Source organism: Eptesicus fuscus, chromosome 12, assembly GCF_027574615.1.
Source record: "Eptesicus fuscus isolate TK198812 chromosome 12, DD_ASM_mEF_20220401, whole genome shotgun sequence".
In the NCBI taxonomy this organism is placed as follows: Eukaryota; Metazoa; Chordata; class Mammalia; order Chiroptera; family Vespertilionidae; genus Eptesicus; species Eptesicus fuscus.
The window spans coordinates 47733705-47755764 of record NC_072484.1 but is presented as its reverse complement, the minus strand read 5'-3'; the positions used below and the strand labels follow the sequence as shown (position 1 = coordinate 47755764).

The 22060-nt window shown below is 39.8% G+C and overlaps 1 protein-coding gene across 1 annotated transcript in view; it reads right to left on the bottom strand.

The window, feature by feature from the left end:
• The window catches only part of CCDC102B (coiled-coil domain containing 102B), a 128599-nt gene that overhangs the window by 82363 nt on the left and 24176 nt on the right, over positions 1–22060 (bottom strand). The window contains exons 2-3 of the mRNA XM_028139352.2: positions 9946–10567; positions 6696–6913 (exon numbers count right to left, since the gene is read on the bottom strand). Coding sequence (XP_027995153.2) covers positions 6696–6913; positions 9946–10567 — 840 coding nt within the window. The remainder of the gene's footprint in view (positions 1–6695; positions 6914–9945; positions 10568–22060) is intronic.

Here is a 22060-nt window from a genome sequence, read left to right as displayed (position 1 = left end):
TAAGTTCAAAATCATACAGTACTACAGATAGAAAACTTTTCTGTAAAATTAAACTTTTCATACATAATTTTAATTACACAAACGTGTCTACATAAGTAAAAATAGTTAACTAATTTGTCAATTTTTTAACATACATATTTGGAAAACCTGTTTTATTACATAATGGACTTTCAGCCTTAATGAACAGCCCTGGCCTAATTAGTCTGTTGTATGGAGGTTTTATTGTACTTAAATATAGTGTATTTATTCCTCAGTGTATATCAAATAAAATAACTAATAATTCTTTGTTTACATGAAAATTTTGTATTTTTTATGTAAAAAGGTAAAATTTAGTCAAAGACATGGCAGGACAGGTAATCCATAAAAATGAATGGCAATATGATACTTGAATATTTTTAGTATAGCCTCATAAGAGGTTTGTGACTATTTCTGCAAGCAAGCATTAAGGACTTTGCATACTTAACTTTATACAGCAGAGAGTGCTCTTTAAATTCTTCATTTTCTGGCCTAATCAATGTAGTCTATATTTTATAAAGAGTTCCATAATTGATTAATCACACAGTTAAATTTAAGCTATCATACTACTTGAATTACAAGAAGGAAAAAAAATATATAATTTTACACAAAAAATACTGCATATTTTATGCACGAATTCTTAAAAAATACTAAATTAAGATAAACTCAGCAAAAATATAGTATTTAATATGATGATATAAACTTTTAAAACTCAGATTGCTAAAATGTATACAATTTCCAGAATACAAAAGATTAAGGGTAAACCAAAATAATATTTATGGAAAACTATTATATTTCTATGCAATCTTTTGGTACTTTGTAAACTATCATAATCCCATAATAATTGGACATAACATTCAGACATCTAAACAGAAAGGTTAAATAAAATACTTTTCAGAGATGAAAATTCCTGAAACATTAATATCTTGAAATAAATATTAATCATTAATAAACTGTGTGATAATTCATTGTAAAATATCAAATCAGTATTTTCTTAAAGGCCTACTAATGTTAAATGTTTGTACCAGACAAAAATAATTAACTTTCAATGACATTTAGATATCCACTTTTTTATTAGTCCAAAATTTAATCTAAGTATTAAACAATGAATAATAAAAAATTTTATTAATATACTTTCATTTCCTGATTGAATTCCCAACTATTTATAGTTATACATTTCAGTATCTTTCATTTTCAGCTCCTTTCAGCAAATAGACAAAGCCATATATAGTTCATTTAATTAGGAAATAGATATTTAAAGAATATTGTAAAGCTCTCGGAGACATCTGGGAGGACCAGAGACCGAAGATGGAGGTGATGCCTCCAGGAACAAAATCCACTCTCATGCCACTGAACTGGTCCTGGGAAGACCCCATGCCTGTCACCTTCCCTGCCTCTTGCCAGTACTCTCTCCTGGTATCAATTAAGTGTGTCTGATGAGTGTGTATATTCATACTAGAGGCCCAGTGCACAAATTTCATGCACTCGGGGCAGGGGGTGTCCCTCGGCCTGGCCTGTGCCCACTTGCAGTCCAGGAGCCCTCGGGGGATGTCCGACTGACGGCGGGCACAGGTCTAAGCTGTCAGTTGGACATTCTTAGCACTGCCATCGAGGTGAAAGAGGCTCCTGCCACCACCACTGTGCTCACCAGCCGTGAGCCAGCTCAGGGCTTCTGGCTGAGCGGCACTTCCTCTGTGGGAGCACACTGACCACCAGGGGGCAGCTCCTGCATTGAGCGTCTGCCCCCTGGTGGTCAGTGCACATCATAGCAACCAGTCATTCCACCATTCAGTTGATTTGCATATTAACCTTTTATTATATAGGACTAGAAGCCCAGTGCCTGAAATTCCTGCACCGGGGCTGGCGCGGGGGGGGGGGGGGCTCAGCCCAGCCTGCACCCTCTCCAATCCGGGACCCCTCAGAGAATGTCCTACTGTCAGACATCCCTCTCACAATCCTGGACCGCTGGCTCCTAACCACTCACCTGCCTGCCTGCCTAATTGCCCCTAACAACTCCGCCTGTCTGCCTGATCACCCCTAATCACTCTGCCTGTCTGCCTGATCACCCCTAACCACTCTTCCTGCCTGCCTGATTGCCTCTAACCCCTCTGCCTGCCTGCCTGATCGCCCCTAACTGCCAGCCTGATCACCCCTAACTTCTCTCCCCTGCCAGCCTGATAGCCCCTAACTGCCTCTGCCTTGGCCCCCACCACTGTGGCTTTGTCCAGAAGACATCCGGTCTAGCTGGTCTAATTAGCATATTACCCTTTTATTAGTATAGATTAGCCAATTTAAGCAGAAAAAGGATATTAGTAGTTCAAAGAATCTCAGAGAGTCAGGGAAGGAAATGGGGATTCCATGAAGTGAGAAATAACAAACAGCTATTGAAATTTTCTCATCTGCACCCACCAAGGACCCCAGTATAGTACAGAGAGCACAGCATGACCTCAGTACCAACTGCGGGGCACACAGGATGGTGTCAACAGAGATCAGAGGCCACTACTCCTCAGGAAACAAGATGTAGCCACCACCACTGCATTCCTCCTCACCAGGAGGGATGCAGGTGCTCTCTTCCTTGCAGCATCAGCTTTTGCTACTAAGAAGACAGGTGGCTACCTCTGAATACCTGCTCCCAGGTCAAATGTTTGCACCCTAATTGGAAGGGAGACCGAGTAGAAACTTTCTAGCCTTTTTTGTAGACTATTCAGAAAAATGGACTCTATCTCATTAGGTGGACAATCACCTAAACACAAAATAGATACTGGGAAATGACAATTGCAAAAGCACACAAAAATCAATTCAAATGAATTAAAGACTTAGCTATAAGACCTAAAGCTATAAAATTCCTGGTAGAAAACACAGGGAAAAGCTCCTGGAATTGGTCTTGGCAATGATTTTCTTAATTCAACACCAAAAGCACAGGCTTTTGGCAAATCTCAGATAATGGATAATTGCACAGAAAACTAAACAGTACTATGAGTACAATAATGTGATGAAGTTGAGCATATTCAAGGAGGAGTTCCTCATCAGTGATAATGGTGGGAATGATTCCCACAATCCTCCCACTGATTCCTGTGCTCCCGTCTGGAGAATTTTCCCACCAGCTGGGAACACAGAAAAAACCATGTTCACATCTTCTCAACGCCAGCCACCCACTTGCTGATATTCCAGGAGGAGGAATTTAAAAGATTAGACAGATTTATAGCAGCAGTATATGCTATAACCTTGGGAAACATTCTCCTGATAGAGAAAAGGCTTTGCAATGGCCTCCTGTGGATAGCATGCTAATGATGATTCATAGACACAGCACCCTTAGGAGGGTTCCGTAAAGAGGAGAGTGAAAAGACAAACTGGATACTGAGGGCCTCTTCCCCCTTATTCTTTGGCCTGTCTAGAGTTTTTATATTGGAGTGGCTCAGAACTGGAGAATTTACTTTTATGGAGGTCGTTCATTTATTCCAAGGAAGTCAAATATATATGTTCATGTATACGTGTGTGAGTGAGAGAGTAAAGATACACATGGGTATCATTAAAACTGCATCATAGGAAGTTTACCTCGAGGAAATGCAGTTTCATGCTCCCATTATGGCAGTGAAGTACCGTTGTGTGTGGGTTTGAGAGAAGTCTATAGCCCCTAGAAAGTTAAATCCTTCAATAAATAAAATACAGAGTTTAGAACTTGATGGAGACCTACAGTCTAAAAGTTACTTCAATTTTATTCACTTTTCTACTCAAGTTGATTGCCTCTATTAGAAATGTACAGTTAACTGTAGAATAATAAATACTTATTCTATAAACAGATGCTTTGTATTATCACAATCTATTCATGTAGTGAAGTAGAGACCAAGAATCTAAAGAAGTTAGTGGTATGTATAAATATCAGAGGGACTAATAAGAAACTTATCATAGAAAAGAAATGGCAGATAAAATACAGTATTTGTGAAAGGTTTTTGCATATATTTATCACTATTTCAATTTATTTAAACCATGGAAACTGAAACCATCTACACTAATAAAAGAGAAACATGCAAATTGATCATCATTCCACTACGCCCACCAGCCAATCAGGAGCGAGTATGCAAATTAACCCAACAAAGATGGCGGCAGCCACAGAGCTGGAGCAAGCAGAAGGCTTGGGATTCCCCCGGCAATGGAGGAAGTCAAGCTTCCTGCCCGCCCTGGCCGGCCCTGGCCTCCGCTCAAGGCTACAAAGTTTCAATTATAGCAGATAAATAAATAAATAAATCCCAGATACTTGCTTCCAGCCAGCCCTGGCCTCCTCTCAAGGGGGCATGGCCAGCCTGAAAACAGCCCTCAGCTCCTCACCCAGGCTGGCCACACTCCCATGGAGTGAAGGTCCCCACAGGGGGGCTTGGCCAGCCTTCAAACAGCCATCAACCCCTCACCCAGGCTGGCCAGGCACCCCAGCAGGACCACCCCCACCATGAAGGGGCTGTGGCCAGCCTGAAAACAGCCCTCAGCCCCTAACCCAGGCTGGCCACGCCCCTCCAGTGGGTACCCTCACCCCATGGGGGCATGGCAAGACTGCAAACCACCACAGGCCCCTCACCCAGGCCACCCCACAGCCCGAGGGAACCTCACCCTGATCTGGAATACCCTTCAGGGCAAACCAGCTGGCCCCACCTGTGCACCAGGCCTCTATCTATGCTAATAAAAGGGTAATATGCTAATTAGACTGGGAGACCTTCCAGGAGACCTTCCGGACATTCTTCTGGACAAAGCCATGTTGGCAGGGCCGAGGTAGAGGCAGTTAAAGGCCAAGAGGGGAGGGCAGTTGTGGGTGATCAGGCCAGGATGGGATGGCAGTTGTGGGTGATAAGGCTGGTGGGGGGCAGGGTCATTGGGGGTAAGCAGACCAACAAGAGGGCCAGTTGGGGGTGAGCAGGCCATCAGTGGGGGTCAGTTGGAGGTGATCAGGACAGCGGGGGGGCAGTTTGGAGTAAGCAGGCCAGCAGGGGGGCAGTTGGGGGCGAGCAGGCCAGCAGGCAGAGTGGTTAGGGGCAATCAGGCAGGCAGGCAGGCAGGTGAGTGGTTAGGAGCCAGCAATCCCATATTGCAAGAGGGATGTCCTACTGCCGGTTTAGGCCTGATCCCTATAAACCAGCAGTAGGAAATCCTTCGAGGGGTCCCAGATTGGAGAGGGTGCAGGCTGGGCTGAGGGACACCTCCCCACCCCCGTGCATGAATTTCATGCACTGGGCCTCTAGTCATACAATAATTGTATTCATATATATGTATATGTGTATATATGTGTATATATATATGTATGTGTATATATATATATATATATATATATATATATATATATACACACACACACACACACACACACACACACACACACACACACACATATATATATTTCCCAGGTTTTTATTATGTGTACGTGTGTGTGTGTGTGTGCATTTCCCAGCTTTTTAAAAAATTTTGCTTATTAAGAGTTATAACTAAAGAGATGGGAAAATTTTTTTAAATTTGGGGACCACATCTTAACATGCATCAAATATTCTATAAATATTCCCTTCAAATATGAACAATATAAGCATATGGAGTATTTCATAATAGTGGTCAGTTTCCCAGACTTTATTTGTGTTTGATCCATTAGAATTCAGTGAGGAAGGCAAATGGCAGGTTGCATTTTCCAACGATGGAGGCCTCAGTGGTAGAATCCTACATGCTCTTGTCATAACTGGACTTATGCCCTCCTCCCATTGAGAGTGCTCCTCTTCTTGAACTCATCAGCCTGTGAGACTGTCTCCACCAGTAAGTATGATGAAGTGATATTAACTGACTTTTGAGGCAAGGTCATTAAAACATTATATAGTTCTCACTGAGCCTCTAAAATGCTCACTTGCAACCTAGCCCTATGCAGCGAAGAAGCCATATAGATAAGATAGGCCACATGCAGGTGTTACCATGAGGCCTGAGGTGAGAACTAAGCATTTCAGAGTGAGTAAGGCCTCAGATGGCTTCAGCCCCCAGCCCTTGAGCTCTCCCATCTGATGCCACACACAGGAAAGTGTGCTCCGGATCCATGAACAGATACATGGTGATTGCTGTTTCAATAAGTGTTGTTTGGGAAGTTCTGTTACTAAACAATAGAAAACTGGAATATAAGCATCATTATGCATAGTTTTACTAAGGCCAAAATAGTATCTATTGGCTAAGTAAATATGAAAGGACAAAATATATCAGAACTAAGATGAATACCCCGATCATTGAATCTCAATTCTAGTGCTTTCTTCTATACCAACAATGGTCAATGAGTAAGGCATCTTATTCTGTGATTAATACCTCACAAAATCATGATTTGTATTTTATTAACATAAGAGACAAATTGACTCAGTGTATTGATAATATACTGGCTATTTTAACCATATACATTAATGATTCAAATATTAATAAGGTAAATCTACCAGAGCTGATGAGTACAAGGTTATGATGAAAGAATAAAAACTAAAAAATTATAAATTACTCTTCAAAATTTTAAAAAATGAATGTAGCATAGAAAATTCATCTTTTAAATATTAGAACATAATGACTGATAGTGGGTAAAAGGCATTATCAAATGGCCAGCTTGCTGGCCTTAATTTTAAGAAGTTTGAAAACCAGACTTGGTTAAGGGAGACGATGGTTGTACTGATCATTGTCGTACTTACTCCCTTTCTTTCCTAAGGATTTTTTGGAGCTCATCCAAATGCTCCTGCAGAGTGGAAATTTCAGGCACTCCATCCTCCAAAGGCAGATGTCCCACTGGCTGTCGTAGCCCAGGTCTCATTGCACAGTTTCCAGAACCACTGTTCTCGAATAAATCGGAGCAGTCTAGATGGAGTTTCTCCTCATTTAATCTTAATGGGTCGAGAATCAAACCTTCTTCCTAAAAGGAAAAAAAACATAAAACAGTTATTACTGTTGAATTTTTAAATCTCTCAGTAGGAAAATCATGCAGAATATTTCCATATTTTTGGAAGAAAATAAATGTTATAATTCATGATCAAATTCATATTTTCACTTTTAAAATTGGATTTGTTGGGATGACATTGGTTTGCAAAACCATACATGTTTCAAGTGTACAATTCAACAAAACATCATCTGCACACTACATCATGTGCCCATCGTCCAAAGCAAAGTCTCTTTCCACCCACTTTCCCTCCCCCTTTGCCCACCTCCGTTTATCCCTCACCCCCTTTCCCTCTGGCTATCACCACACTGTTCTTTGTGTCTATATGATATGTATATTTTCATTTTTAATCATTCTCTAATAGTGTTATATGGCCAAACATTAACTTGCATTCTTCAAGCATCTTTCTTTCTTTCTATGTTCTACCTTATTATAATCAAATACATTTCTCAAAAAGTCTGCTTTAACTTTTAGTTTTCTTTTTATAATCACAGCTAAAAATAGCCAAGCATGAACTTGAACAGCTGTAAAGAGTTATTTAATGAGTTTATGAATTTCTCTTTAAAGTTTATTTTGTCACAAGGCACTTGAGAGTTTCAAAGGAAAGCCAGCTGATTACTTTTTAATATCTTTGCAAGGCAGAGGAGAAAGAATTTTCAGGGAATTCTTGAATCTTTTATTAGGCTTGTTTATTGAACTATTATTTAGGTCACTAGTTAAAGCTCAAATAGAGTTTAATGGGACATTTTAATATACATAAGCATCATTTATCAGAGCAGTACACTGCCTCAAAATATTACATCGTAATTCCAAAACTTGGCCAAACTCATGCTATAGATATCTGTCTATAATTTAAATTTGCCCTGAATTGTGGGTTTAAAATGAGATAAAGAAAAGTTCAAATAAAATCTTAATGATACTTCATTTTTAGTATTTATGTATTTATTTATTTTTTTAAATATTTCTATTAATGTCAGAGATGAAGGGAGAGAGAATCATTGATTGGCTGCCTCCTGCACACTCCACACTAGGAATTGAGCCTGCAACCTGGGCATGTGTCCTGATTCATAGGTCAATGTTCAACCACAGAGTTATACCAGCCGGGCTTTAGTATTTATTTTTAAATGTTAGGTTACTAGCATGACTCATCTCTTCATTCTCTCAACAATTAATGGTTATTATGTCTCATTTTGAAAAACAATAAAATAAGACGTATTGTTCTCCTTGGAAAATACCATGGTAAGACAATCCATTCATATGTAAGTATCTTTAGAGTTAGCAGGAAAACTGATCAAAATAAAAACAACTAATTGAAACCAACTTATTTCACTACCATCACAAGGAATTGTAACTATCCTTTTCCCTAAATAAATAAACTTTTAATAAAGATATACTATGTATGATGTATGATGTTTTTAATACTAATGATACAAAAATATTTCAAATGAAGTCCCAAGATATTGAACATTTTTCAGTAAAACATATGTGAAGAGAATCTTTCACATTCTCAAATGTGGTGTCTATTACTTGTAATAATAAATATTTGTACATTCAGAACAACTTATGTGAGCTATATTCTCGAGTCTCCATCACTATATTCAAATACATACATTAATACAGTTGAATTTTGAGAATATATAACATTTCCCAAAGATATACACAAGAGGACTAATAGCTTAGATTACTGAGTTTAAAAAAATTATATTTAAAATAAATCTGGAAGACTCAATAAACATAAGTAATTAGAATTTTTTAACCTTTTTCATTTATAAAGAAATTTATATTTATCATAATTTACATACATCATGGAAAGGCTTAAAATTTTAGATGGAATTATAGAAGAGCAATTTTATGATTTAGAAATGAAATTACATAGAAAAATATAATATAAACTGATTCTATGAAAAGAGATAACATGAATTCCTAAAGTTTCCTGAAGTATGTTCCAAGGGTTGTTAATAGTAATTACCAGTTTTAAAAAAGTTGGGGGGAGGCGTGGTTCATAGATAAATATGGGTATGAACTGCTAGATTTTAAAAAAGGTTTTTAAAAAGTTTATTTCATGCAGAATTTTTAGGAACTTCAAGAGTGTTAAGTATACCAAGAAATTCCAAGAGTGGGTATGAGGCATTCCCTAAAGGTATTGGCCTATGGTACCCATTTTACAGAAATTAATTATGAGGGCAGAATTCCAAACCTTGGGAAAAGTTCAAACTACTGTATGAATAATTTATAATATTATTGACATAGCAAGGATAAATGGAGAGAAATCTCTCTAAACATTTGTTTTTCACATTAAAAAAAAAACACACACACACAAAACAATGCTGGGTCCATTTTTGCTAAAAAAAATTGTATGGTCACTATTATAGTCTGAATGTGTCCCCTCAAATTCATATGCTAAAGCCCTAACCCCTAGTACCTCAGAATGTGACTGTATTTGGGGACAGGGTCTTTAAAGAGGTGATTATTTTAAAAGGAGGTGATTAGGGTGGACCTAATGATGGCACACCTCTAGGAAGAGGAACCTTGGATACAGACATGTATAGAGAAAAGACTATATAAAGGCACAGGGAGAAGATAGCCGTCTCTAAGCCAAGGAGAGAGGCCTCACAAGAAACCAACCCTGGCCTCTAGAACTTTCTGGCCTCTAGACATTTCTGTCACTGAAGTCACCCAGTGTGCAGCACTCAGTTATGGAAAACAAATATAGTCCCCCCTGGATCTGTGAGTTCCCCTTCCTCCCATCACTGTCTCCAGGGGTCCTCAAACTTTTTAAACAGGGGGCCAGTTCACAGTCCCTCAGACCGTTGGAGGGCCAGGCTATAGTTTAAAAAAAAAAAAAAACTATGAACAAATTCCTATGCACACTGCACATATCTTATTTTGAAGTAAAAAACAAAACGGCAAAAACACCCGCCTGTGGCCCGCGGGCCGTAGTTTGAGGACGCCTGGAAGCATTCTAATATGTCCACGGACTCTGGATTCCCCAGTCTTTATTTCCTTACCACAGTATTTCTGTTCTCCTTTGTGGGAAATTCTCTTTTCACCAGACATTCTCTGAGAGACTCACACATTTGCGAGCCAGTTTGAAATTGATCCCTTTGTACATAGGACACATCTATGAAACTAGAGCGCGTCTGGTCCAGGGCAACTCTAGCTTCCAAGGTCTCCTTTTGATGTGGTGAACTTTGCTTCTTTTTCAGTGCACTCAATTCTTTCACTGTCATCTCTAATTTCATTCTGAGTTGTCTTCCTTCCTCCCTGGCACTGTTCCTCTCAGCTCGAACTTTACTCCACTTTTCCCTCCAGTTGGCTGTGCAGTCTGACCACCACCTCATGGTCTTCTCCATCTGAGCAGCTCTGGCCTTGACTTCTTCAAGTTCCCGCAGGCGAAGCTCTTCACAAATATCCCATTCGTTGGTGCTGCACCCGTGAGCACAGAAGCTGTGGGCAGCATGCGAATGTAGCCCATTAAGTGGCCAACAGGAATTACAGGTGTCCCTGGGGACCGAGGCAGGTGCACCCATGTCGGGCCGTGGTTTAACCACTGACTCCTGCATCCCAAAGATTTGTGTTTCCTCAATTAACCGATAAATGGATTCTAAATTCATATTTATCTTTCCAGACCTAAGAAAAGACAAACAAAAACCACATAATTAACTTTTGAATTTCCCTTGCAGTTACAAAAGCAAAACTTAATTTAAAAAATTTTTTTGGGGAAAAAGAATGCATCTTTTCAATATTGAATATGTTCTTTTAAGCATAACTAAAATACAGGCAGTCCTCGGGTTACATCGAACTCGACGTAAGTCGTTTCGTGGTTACGTTGCCATCTCCCATTTATTTATTAAAAAAAAAAAAGTTCCATCATTTTGACGTATGTACATATGTGCTTTATGTTTTTTATTGTTTATTTACCACAAGTAAAGGTCAGGAATTGTTATCTTTCTTTTAATTTTCTTTTTACTGTTTTACTTCATTACTGCTGTGTATGTGCTCCATGTGAGAAACATAGGTGCTTATGTAGGTGGGTTCCGACTTATGGCAAAAAATGTAGGAACGGATCTCTGACGTAACCCAAGGACCTACTGTATAGAAGAATTTATGCATTTGTAATTACCCTGAAAGAAACAGGAATTGCTCATATTGAATTTTACCAAACAAATACAAATAAAAATATGAAGATACAATTGTGGACAGCATATGACATGAGTAATTCATTTTAACATTAGATTTAGAATTAGATTTAGTATAATATTTAGTGTAACACATATTGTCCATTTACTATTCGATGGTCCCCTTTCCCCCTGATAATAATTAAAGCACAATTTGGGTGAAATGCCGACTTTATTGATCTCTGGCAGGCTAAGTCCCTGTCCCAGTCCCAAAGGCTAAATTGTGATTGGTCTAAATCTTCCCTGATGACCTCATTTCATTGACCATTCATTGGTCGCAAGTAAGCATACGGCCTGGTTCTACTGGTGAGATGTGAGGGGAAGTCTGCTGGGGAAATTTCCTGCCTACAAACATTTGAAAACATTAGAATAAGAAACCCCTTTCCACTGCTCTCTTCCTTCCTAAACAAAGACATGATTCTGGATAAGGTGAGTGTACAGTTACGCTGTAACATTGAAAATGGTGGAACAGAACGATAGTTTATTGACCGAGTTCTGCGTTAATGCCCTGGTTTCCTTGCTTTATGAGAAAGATCACCTTTATTTACTAAAGGTTTGATCATTGAGTTTCCTGTTATTTGCAGTCAAAAGGATATCTAATAAATTAATTATTGCTATGGTTAATATATCATGATAAGTTCTAAAAATAGGATATTTAGAATAACACATGATCTTTGTCCTTAAAGATTTTATATTCCAGAGAATGAGATAAGCACATATAATAAAAAATAGATAATTAACAGTATAAAAATATATTTATTCAATCTTTTTAATACATCTTATGGGTCAGGTCAGTATTAGCTTCCTAGGCTATGGACAGAGTGCTCTCAGAGCACAGCAAAAGAAGAGAAAACTGTCTCCTAAAACTGAAGTCTTCTCAGCAGAGATAAACTAAACAGAGTTTTAGCACTTTCAAAGCTTTATCACAAAATGAAAAACAGATTTCCATATAAAATAACAAAAAGCAAATTAATTTGTAAATTCAAACACTTCTTATCGATTATGCAGATCCATTACTTACTCAATATGGCAATATTTCTGTACTGAGGATATAGCAGTTAGAATATCTTCTATGTAATAGAGAAATATGCAAATTAGCCAGGACACTGTAACGTCACGACTGGACAGCAGGGACCTGAGGCTGCATGGCACCTGGCCAGGGCAAGGGACCTCAGGTTGTACCCCCTGCCCAGCGGGGCTTGACAGGGGACCTCAGGCCAAGTCCCCCGCCCAGCGGGGCTTGATGGGGGACCTCAGGCCGTGCCGCTCACCTGGCGGGGCTTGACAGGGGACCTCAGGCCACGCCCCCAACCCCAGCTCTGGGCCAGGAGACCTCAGGTCGCATCATCCGCCCCGGCTCAGGGCCCGGAGATCTCAGGCCACATCCCCCATCTGGCAGGGCTTATTACAATAGTATGGATTATTGTAATAATGGTTGCAATTATTTTTGTTAGGAATAGTAGATGTCCAAGCTTATTTTAATTAATGCTGATTTGAAGCAATTGTTCCCTTCATTTACTATAATTCAGAGGGCATTGAGCATATAATTGACAAAATTTCTTTGACAATTAGTAAACCAAGTCCAATCCTATATAATAAAAGCATAATATGCTAAGTGTCTGGTCATCCAGTCATCTGTTCAACCAATCAAAGCATAATATGCTAATGATATGCTAAGGCTGCTCAACTGCTCGCTATGACATGCACTGACCACCAGGGGGGCAGACAGTCGACCGGTTGATCAGTCGCTATGATGTGCACTGACCACCAGGAGGCAGATGCTCCGACTGGTAGGTTAGCTTGCTGCTGGGGTCCGGCCTATTGGGACTGAGTGAGATGGGCCGGACAAGCCTTGGAGCCCTCCTGCAGTCCCTCCCTGGCTGGCCAACCTCCTGTGTCCCTCCCCGGCCCCAATCATGCACCAGTGGGGTCCCTCGGCCTGGCCTGCACCATCTCGCAATCTGGGACCCCTCAGGGGATGTCGGAGAGCTGGTTTTGTCCTAATCCCACAGGCCAGGGGGAGGGAACCCACTGGAGCATGGATTCATGCACCAGGCCTCTAGTCCTATATAATAAAAGCCTAATATGCAAATAGACCAAATGGTGGAATGACTGGCAGAACGACCAGTCGCTATGATGTGCACTGACCACCAGGAGGCAGACGCTCAATACAGGAGCTGCCCCCAGCCCATAGGCCCCGACCGGCAGCAGCAGTGGGGGGCAGGGCCAGCGAGCGGGTGGCACCAGGCCAGCCAAGGCGGGTGCCAGCGGGGCCCCCTGATTGCCCCACCAGTCACCCCACAGATTGGCCCTGATTGCCAGCCAGGCCTAGGGACCCTACCCATGCATGAATTTTGTGTACCGGGCCTCTAGTATTAAAATAAAAGAAAACAAAAGAAAATTTTAATTAAAAGTATACCAAATAATATATGTAATGTATATTCACATACATATTCATTATTCACTACATAAGGAATTATTCCTTTTAGTTGAAATTCCAAAATGAAGACAGCAAATTGATTTCAGCATATTAAAATTAAACTTAACCTTGCCATTTTTCAAAAGAAATCAGTACCTTGAAATTGTAATGTCTTTAAAAATGTCTCATTAACTTTTGCTTCACTCATTTTTGAAGAGTCTATAATTGGATTCTGGTACATTGAGATCTTTCCTCCAATTAACTATGTATTTTTCACATCTGACTAAACAAGACTGAGGTGGGTTTAATCATTCAGTCCTTGAACTTGAATAGTATTTCTTGTTCTAAAGTGTTTTAAGCAAGCATAAGTGGAGATGTTTAACCATCCTATGTCTTTATTAAGTCATTTGTTTCCCCTACACATATGTGCGCACACTCATGTTTTATTTCAGGTGACTGTAAAAGTATTTGTCAGTGGTTGTAGCACAATGCCTTTGATGTATGAAAAAAAAAATACTTTAAAAAAAAGAAAAAATACTTTAATGCTATTCACCTTTTGGTCTTTTATTCTGATTTTTGCATTGTTCTCACCATAAAAAGTGTGGGCATAAGGAAACTCTAGGAGGTGATGGGTATGTTTATTACCTTGATTAGGGTTCTGTTTTCATGGTGCATGTACATGTCCAAACTCATCAAATTGTATACATTAAATATGTGCAGTATTTTGTAACAATTACACCTCAATAAAGCTATTAAAAGTGTTCATATAATCAGGCTACCATGATTACTACCACAGATATTTGAATGCAGTACATAACCAAATAAATAAAATTTGATGGGCATATGATGTTTAGATAATATTACTAAACATATTATTTCTCACTAAAGAGGAGTTTAATATGTAGGAGACTAGGCTCCAGGCTCTATTGGTTCAAGTTCTGACTGTCACTTCCTAAATAGATGTTCTTGGACAAGTTCATACCCTCATTTGTAAAAGAAGACAGATATATCATACATCTCACTCAGTTCTTGTGACCATTAGATGGGAAAATGCCTGCAGATTGACTGGCCCAGGCTGTCTCTCAGGCAAGGGGACAGTTTTCCTCAGTGCTACATAAGTCACTAATATGTCACCTTGGAATTGCATTAGTTAATTTTTTCAGGTTATTTTCTCTCTTTTGAAAGGGTAATGGTGAACTTAAAGATTGCAATAGATAAATGAATTTTACAAAAAAAGTTCTGAATTTCATTTAATAAATGTATAGTCTGAATTTTATATCATACTAATATTATTCAGTTAAATATTCAATACTATTAACTCCATCTAAGAGATGAGAACCTAGGACTTAGGGTCTTAATGTACACAGCCTAAGTCATACACTTACAAGGGGTCAACCCAGTTTGGGGATATATAACAACTAGAGGCCCAGTGCACAAAATTCGTGCACTTGGAAGGGGGGTTCCCTCAGCCTAGCCTGTGCCCTCTCGCAGTCCAAGAGCCCTGGGGGGGGTGTCCAACTGATGGCGGGGAGCGGGCTTAAGCTGTCAGTTGGACATTCTTAGCGCTGCTGCAGAGGCGGGAGAAGCTCCCACCACCACCACTGCACTCGCCAGCCATGAGCCCGGCTTCTGGCTGAGCAGCGCTCCCCCTGGTGGTCAGTGAGCATCATAGTGACCAGTTGTTCTGCCATTCGGTTGATTTGCATATTAGCCTTTTATTATATAGGATTAGTTTTAGGTGTACAGCATAGTGGTTAGACAATCATATACTTTACAAAGTGGTCCCCACAATATTTTAAGTACCCACCTGGCACTGTACATAGTTATTACAATATCATTGACTATATTCCCTCTGCTGTACTTTATATTTCTGTGATTACTCTGTAACTACCAATTTGTACCTCTTAATCCCTTGACCTTTTTCACCCAGTCCCAAGCTCTTCCCCTCTGTCGTCAGCCAGTTTTCTGTATCTATGAGTCTGTTTCTATTTTATTTACTTATTTATTTTGTTGTTGTTTTTTTATTCCACATAGAAGTGAAATCATATAGTATTTGTCTTTCTCTGTCTGACTTATTTCACTTAGCATAATACCCTCTAGGTCTATCCATGCTGTCGCAAATGGTAAGATTTCCTTCTTTTTTATTGCTGAGCTGACATTGTGGTTTGAGTGAATTCAGTCTTCTCATCATAGATTATGCAACTGCTAGGTCTGGGGCTTGTCCATCCCTCCACCCTTCTCTGTCATTCTGCTTCTATGTCCTATGCTTCAGCCACCCCATCTCTGTTACTTGTACAAACCTCACCTCAACAATATTCATTGTGCCATTTGACTGCTTTAGAAGGAGCACTGCCTTCCCTCCACACGCCCACTTCTCCCTGGCTTCTCATCCTTCGGCAGCAGCTAGCTAACCTATGCCTGACTCTCCTCCATCGCTTAGAGGCCCAGCATCTCAGCAGAAAATCTACCTTTGGCCTCCTCTGTGATAGTGAAGGGAACAGACATGGCTTTGCCATCTTGGTACCTTGCCAATAATCAACAGCAGTATATCAAATAATCGTGCATTTCCACTGCCTTTGAAAGAAATAAACAGTGTATTGTGGCTCAACACATACCTACATACATAGTTAGAGAAGTCTCTCTGAAGTGATATCTTATGCATTATTTGAAGAATGAAGCAGACCAGAAATAAAATCATTTTTGGCAAAAGTTACAGTATGGAAGAAGAATAAAATAGGGTCCAAATGAATTTTTTTATTGTTTATACTTATTGCTTTCCATTAACCTATAGGAAATGAATTCTAAATGAAACTCTTTTTAGATTTTTTTCCCCAAAGAAGCTTAAGTCCTCTACTACATACACAATAATGTTAATAAAAGCCATAAGCAAAGAGAAAAATAGATTAATAGTGATTCAGAACATAATGTTAAGAAACAGTTGTTACTATAGCTATGACATCACATACTCTGATAAAAACAGAAAAGGGAGATCCATTTTCAATGTTCAGGAAAGTAATATATCCTATATAATAAAAGCCTAGGTGGCGTCACGCATGACATCATCACAAGATGGCCGCCTTCACGTCATCATAAGATGGCTGCCACAAGATGGCTGGCAGGAGAGGGCAGTTGGGTGCAACCAGGCAGGCAGGGGAGGGCAGTTGGGGGTGACCAGGCCTGCAGGGGAGGGCAGTTGGGTGCAACCAGGCTGGCAGGGGAGGGCAGTTGGGGGTGACCAGGCCTGCAGGGGAGGGTGACCAGGCTGGCGGGGAGGGCTGTTGGGGGGGATCAGGCTGGCAGGGGAGCACTTAGGGGGCAATCAGGCCGGCAGGGGAGGGCTGTTAGGGGGCGATCAGGCTGGCAGGCAGAAGCAGTTAGGTGGCAATCAGGCTGGCAGGCAGGTGAGCAGTTAGGAGCCAGAAGTCCCGGATTGTGAGAAGGATGTCTGATTGCCGGTTTAGGCCTGATCCCTAAACTGGCAGTCATACATCCCCCAAGGAGTCCCAGATTGGAGAGGGTGCAGGCCGGGCTGAGGGACACCCCCACCCCGTGCATGAATTTTGAGCACTGGGCCACTAGTCATATTAATTTTAAAATGTGGCCTGTCAAGCATGCACAAAGAAATAGTATAAAAACGTATGCATTTTGCCCTGTCCCTGTGGCTGAGTTGGCTGAGCACTGTCCCATGCACCAGGAGGTCGCCAATTCAATTCCTGGTCAGGGGACATGCCCAGGTTGTCATCTTGATCCCCAGTAGGGGGCAAGCAGGAGGCAGCCCATAGATGCTTCTCTATCTTCCATGTTTCTAGCTCTCTCTCCCTCACCCTTCCTCTCTCTGAAATCAATAAAAACATATTTTTTTAAAAATTAAAAGTATGGAGAGATCCAAGATGGCAGCGTATATAAACATCTGGGCTGCTGCCATCCACAACAATTTCCAAAACTACAACTAAAAGACAGAACGTCTATCACCCAGAACTACGGGAAAGCTGGCTGAGCGGAACCTCTACAACTAGACTGAAAAAGACAGGAGCAATCAGGGCACAAACACTGAAAAACTGAGGTACAGGGGAACGCGTGCACGAAATGGGCTGACGGCAGAGCCCAGCTGGAGGCGGGCATTGCTTTCTTCAATCCAAAGAGAGACAAGCCCCCAATCTCTCTGAAATCCAGTTTCTGGGGAGAGACTGGGCTGTTTGCCATCGGGTAGGAGAGTGAGGGTGGCTTGCTAGCAGAGCTGCGTGGAGGTAGAATTGTTGAAGGCACCAGGCGCGAGACGCAAGGACGCGGTTGGAGGCGGCTCACTGCCAGCCATTGCTGTTTGCCATGCCCTAGCCTAGTGACGCCCTGAGACTCCGCCCCGCAAAATATACAAACACACCCAAGCTCCTAGCAGCAGCTTTTGCATATGAATGGCCTTCTCTAGTGCAGTTTAAACTAGTAAACTTGCAACCTGGTACAGACAGCTCCAAAGCCTCCAAGCTCCAAGCAGGGAGGAGAGGACAGCAGTTCTCGCTGTAGCTCCTGCAGGGTGGCCTCAGACAGCAGCTGAACTGCACCCCATTGGAGATCCAGAAGCCAGTATACCTAGTGGTCAGTGTGAGACACCAGATTTCAACTCCTCACATCCATAAGTGACACATTTGGGAGGCGGACTCAGTGAGCACCAAAGCCCCACTGAAACAAGCCCTGTACCATAAGCGTGTCTCCAGCACAGCAGTGCTTCCATTATAGGCACAGCGGGTCCTCACAGCCAATTGGCCTGGAGGTCAATTCCTCCCAGTGTACCAACAGCAATCAAGGCTTAACTACAAGACTTTGCACTCAGCCCATAAAGGGGTGTACCAAGAGCGACCACCTAGGGTGATTGGGGAAGCTGAGCTACTGGCCCCTATAGGTCACTGACCACACAAAGCCACTCCATCAACACAGGGAGGCAGCCAAAATGCAGAGACACCGAAGTATGTCACGAATAGGAGAGATGGAGGAAAGTAAACTACTGGACGACACAGTGTTCAGAACCACATTTATAAGGTTACTCAAGAATCTTCTAAAACCGCTGAGAAACTTGAAGAGACCTTCAAGGACCTTAATGAGAATACCAAAAAAATGGAAAATGACCAGTCAGAAATTAAGCATACACTGTCTGAAATAAAGAATATACAGAAACCCAACTGTAGATCACCATACCCCAAGAGTCAAACCAAAGATCTGGAATATGAGGAAGCAAAAAACACCCAACCAGAGAGGCGGAAAGAAAGAAGAATCCAAAAGTGTGAGGATAGCGTAAGGAGTCTCTGGTACGGCTTTAAGCATACCAACATCCGAATTTTTGGGGTGCCAGAAGAAGAGAGAGAGCAAGATACTGAAAACCTATTTGAAGAAATAATGACCAAAAACTTCCCTCACCTGATGAAAGAAATAGACTTACAAGTCCAGGAAGCGCACAGAACCCCAAACAAAAGGAATCCAAAGAGGACCACACCAAGACACATCATAATTAAAATGCCAAGGGCAAAAGACAAAGAGAGAATCTTGAAAGCAGCAAGAGAAAAACAGTTAATTACCTACAAGGGAGTACCCATACGACTATCAGCTGATTTCTCAACAGAAACTATGCAGGCCAGATGGGAGTGGCAAGAAATATTCAAAGTGATGAACAGCAAGAACCTACAACCAAGATTACTCTACCCAGCAAAGCTATCATTCAGAATTGAAGGTCAGACGAAGAGCTTCACAGACAAGAAAAAGCTAAAGGAGTTCATCACCACCAAACCAGGATTGCATGAAATGCTGAAGGGTATTCTTTAAGAAGAGGAAGAAGAAAAAAAAGGTAAAGGTAAAAATTATGAACAACAAAAAGACATCAAATACATACCTACCAACAAGTGAATCTAAAAATCAAGTGAATAAAAAATCTGAAGAACAGAATGGACTGGTGAATATAATAGAATCAGGGATATAGAAAGGGAGGGGGCGGACAATTCTCAGGGGGAAGGGGTTTGAGGGGTGCAGGAAGAGATTGGACAAAAATCTTACACCTATGGATGAAGACAGTGGTGGGGGGTAAGGGTATGGGGTGGGGTGGGGAATCAGGTGGAGGGGAGTTATGGGGTGGGGGGAAGAGGAACACCTGTAATAATTTGAACAATAAAGATTTATTTAAAAAAAAACAAACAGTGATCTTATAAAAAAATTAAAAGTATGCATTTGTATGGGTCTAAAGTAGGAAAAATAATGTATTTTTAAGAACAATTTGCAAAAAACCTAAAGAGTAAATGTTGAAAATGCAGTTGTGGCAGTGATAAATGAAATAGTGGCAGTGATTAAGTAAAACAATGACATTGAATGGTTATATGACATCATTTTAATATAGTTCGAGTTTTGCCCATGGTTAAGTATTACATTTAAGAATCCGAACACTGTGATGAATTATACAAACAGTTATAGTCTGTTTGTTGTGAATGTGAGGTTTTAGAATCCTATAGAGGCAGGAAATACTTGCCCAATAATGTAAAATAAATTTGTACATGTTACCAATTATTTAAAGCTTAGATACTTATTTCCCCAAAGCATTGTAGTATAAGACAAGTATAAATGTAAACATTTAAAAATAAGTATATTCATGTTTGCCAGGAGCCATTAATAAGTTATAAATTGCATTATCTGATCATATAGAAATTATCTTTATTTTAAAGAATCTGCATATAATTCAGATGATAAGCCATGCCTCCTTCTGACTCTTCATTGCTTCCTATCTCTTTACCCTATTATCATTACCTAATATCATTTAAACATGTAGCACTGTTTTAAATCAATGTGGTGTCTTTTCTTTAGTCTAGGTTTCCAATAAAACATTATTTGAGAAAAACAATATTTTTCTTAGACAATGTTCAATGATAAAAATTAATTTCATTTCTTTCAAAATAAACTATTTTAGAATAATGGCTTCAAATCATATCTTGATGTTACTGCTGCCATTCTCAGACAATAGCAATGTTTTCTGTGCTTTTAAGTGGAAAAAACAAAACTATCTTATAAGTCAGAGGTAGAAAGTGATTAGTCGTACTTCTTTGGAATATGAATAAAAGAATAAAGAAGGATTCAAAATCCACAATCCACAGTCCATTTTATAAAGTGCCAATGTATAATTTGTAATGAGTCTTGGAAAAATAACATTTCTCTTTTCTGGCAGGCTGATCAACTCAAAGCTTTCATAGTGTTTTGCCTGCCAAATACAAATTTAGATTCAGATAATCTAGAATTTCTTGGAGGATATAACATAATTTAACTACTCTTGTGTACTTCTTAGAAATGCAAATCAGGTTCAAGAAAATTATGTTTAAAAATATTCCTCAAATGTCTCGCCAGTGAGCAAATAGTAGGGCATAAGAATATTTTATCTAAGGTCTGAGTTCACAGCTTAAGTATATTTCTTCTAACAATCTATATACAATTTATGCTACTTATTGCCTATTTGGAATCCTGAAACTTGTTGAATTCCTCAGCATTTCTTAATATTTGTGTTTATTTCAAGGTTTCAGTGAACAAAACCACAAACTATCCCAATTTTTTGCAATCTAATCCAACTTAATAATGCCAAATAAATAAGCCAAAAACATTCATTGAGACCTTAAGCTAAAAATGAAAGTAATATTAGTTGTGGTGGAACTATAGCATCCAGTCAAATCTTATTTTCATACGAATTAATCCTGCTACTATTTCCAGGTGGCTGACAGTCAAGAGTGCACTTTTTTTTTTTTTTTTTTGAAAGAACACTGCAAAAACAAACCTGATCATGTCAAAGATCCTACTCTACTGCTTTCCAAAATTGTCCAGGAATCTGGAATTTACATGGCCCTGTATATATGATGTTGTATAATTTCATAGAGATTAAGTAATGTAGAGTACAATGTAACTTTACCCATAGATAATAGTTAAAAGAAATTAAAATAAAACCCAGAAGAGCACATACCTAACAACTCAAAATTATAATTATTATTAGTGAGAGAAAATTACCTATGAAATAATCCTTACCCCAGTTCCACTACCAAGCAGGTGATGTTAAGAGAAAGGGATTATGCTTTTTATTTTTTTATTTGAAAGCTATTTATTTGTTAGAATTATAGATTTTCTTTAATATCAAATTCATTAACATTCCAATACTTACATTCATTTCAGAATTTCTGTGAACAAAGCCACAGACTATCCCAATTTTCCTATGCATTTCCTCAACAAAATTCCTAGGCCATACATCCCATTCACACATGCTCTTAAAGGATGTATGAGACTAAGTCAGAAATTCTTTACAGATCTGGTTATCCTTCGAATTGAACAAGAGAAAGTCCTTTTATGTCAGAATGATTTAGTAATATTTCCTCACACCCATTTGATGGAATGTGCATGGCTGTTCTTTGTTAGCTGATTGGAAAGTATTCACAGGCTTAATAATGAAGTTTGGAGAATACAGCCCAAATGACTGTCATAGTTACTTTTGAAAAGTAGCTATAAAATTTTTTAATAAAA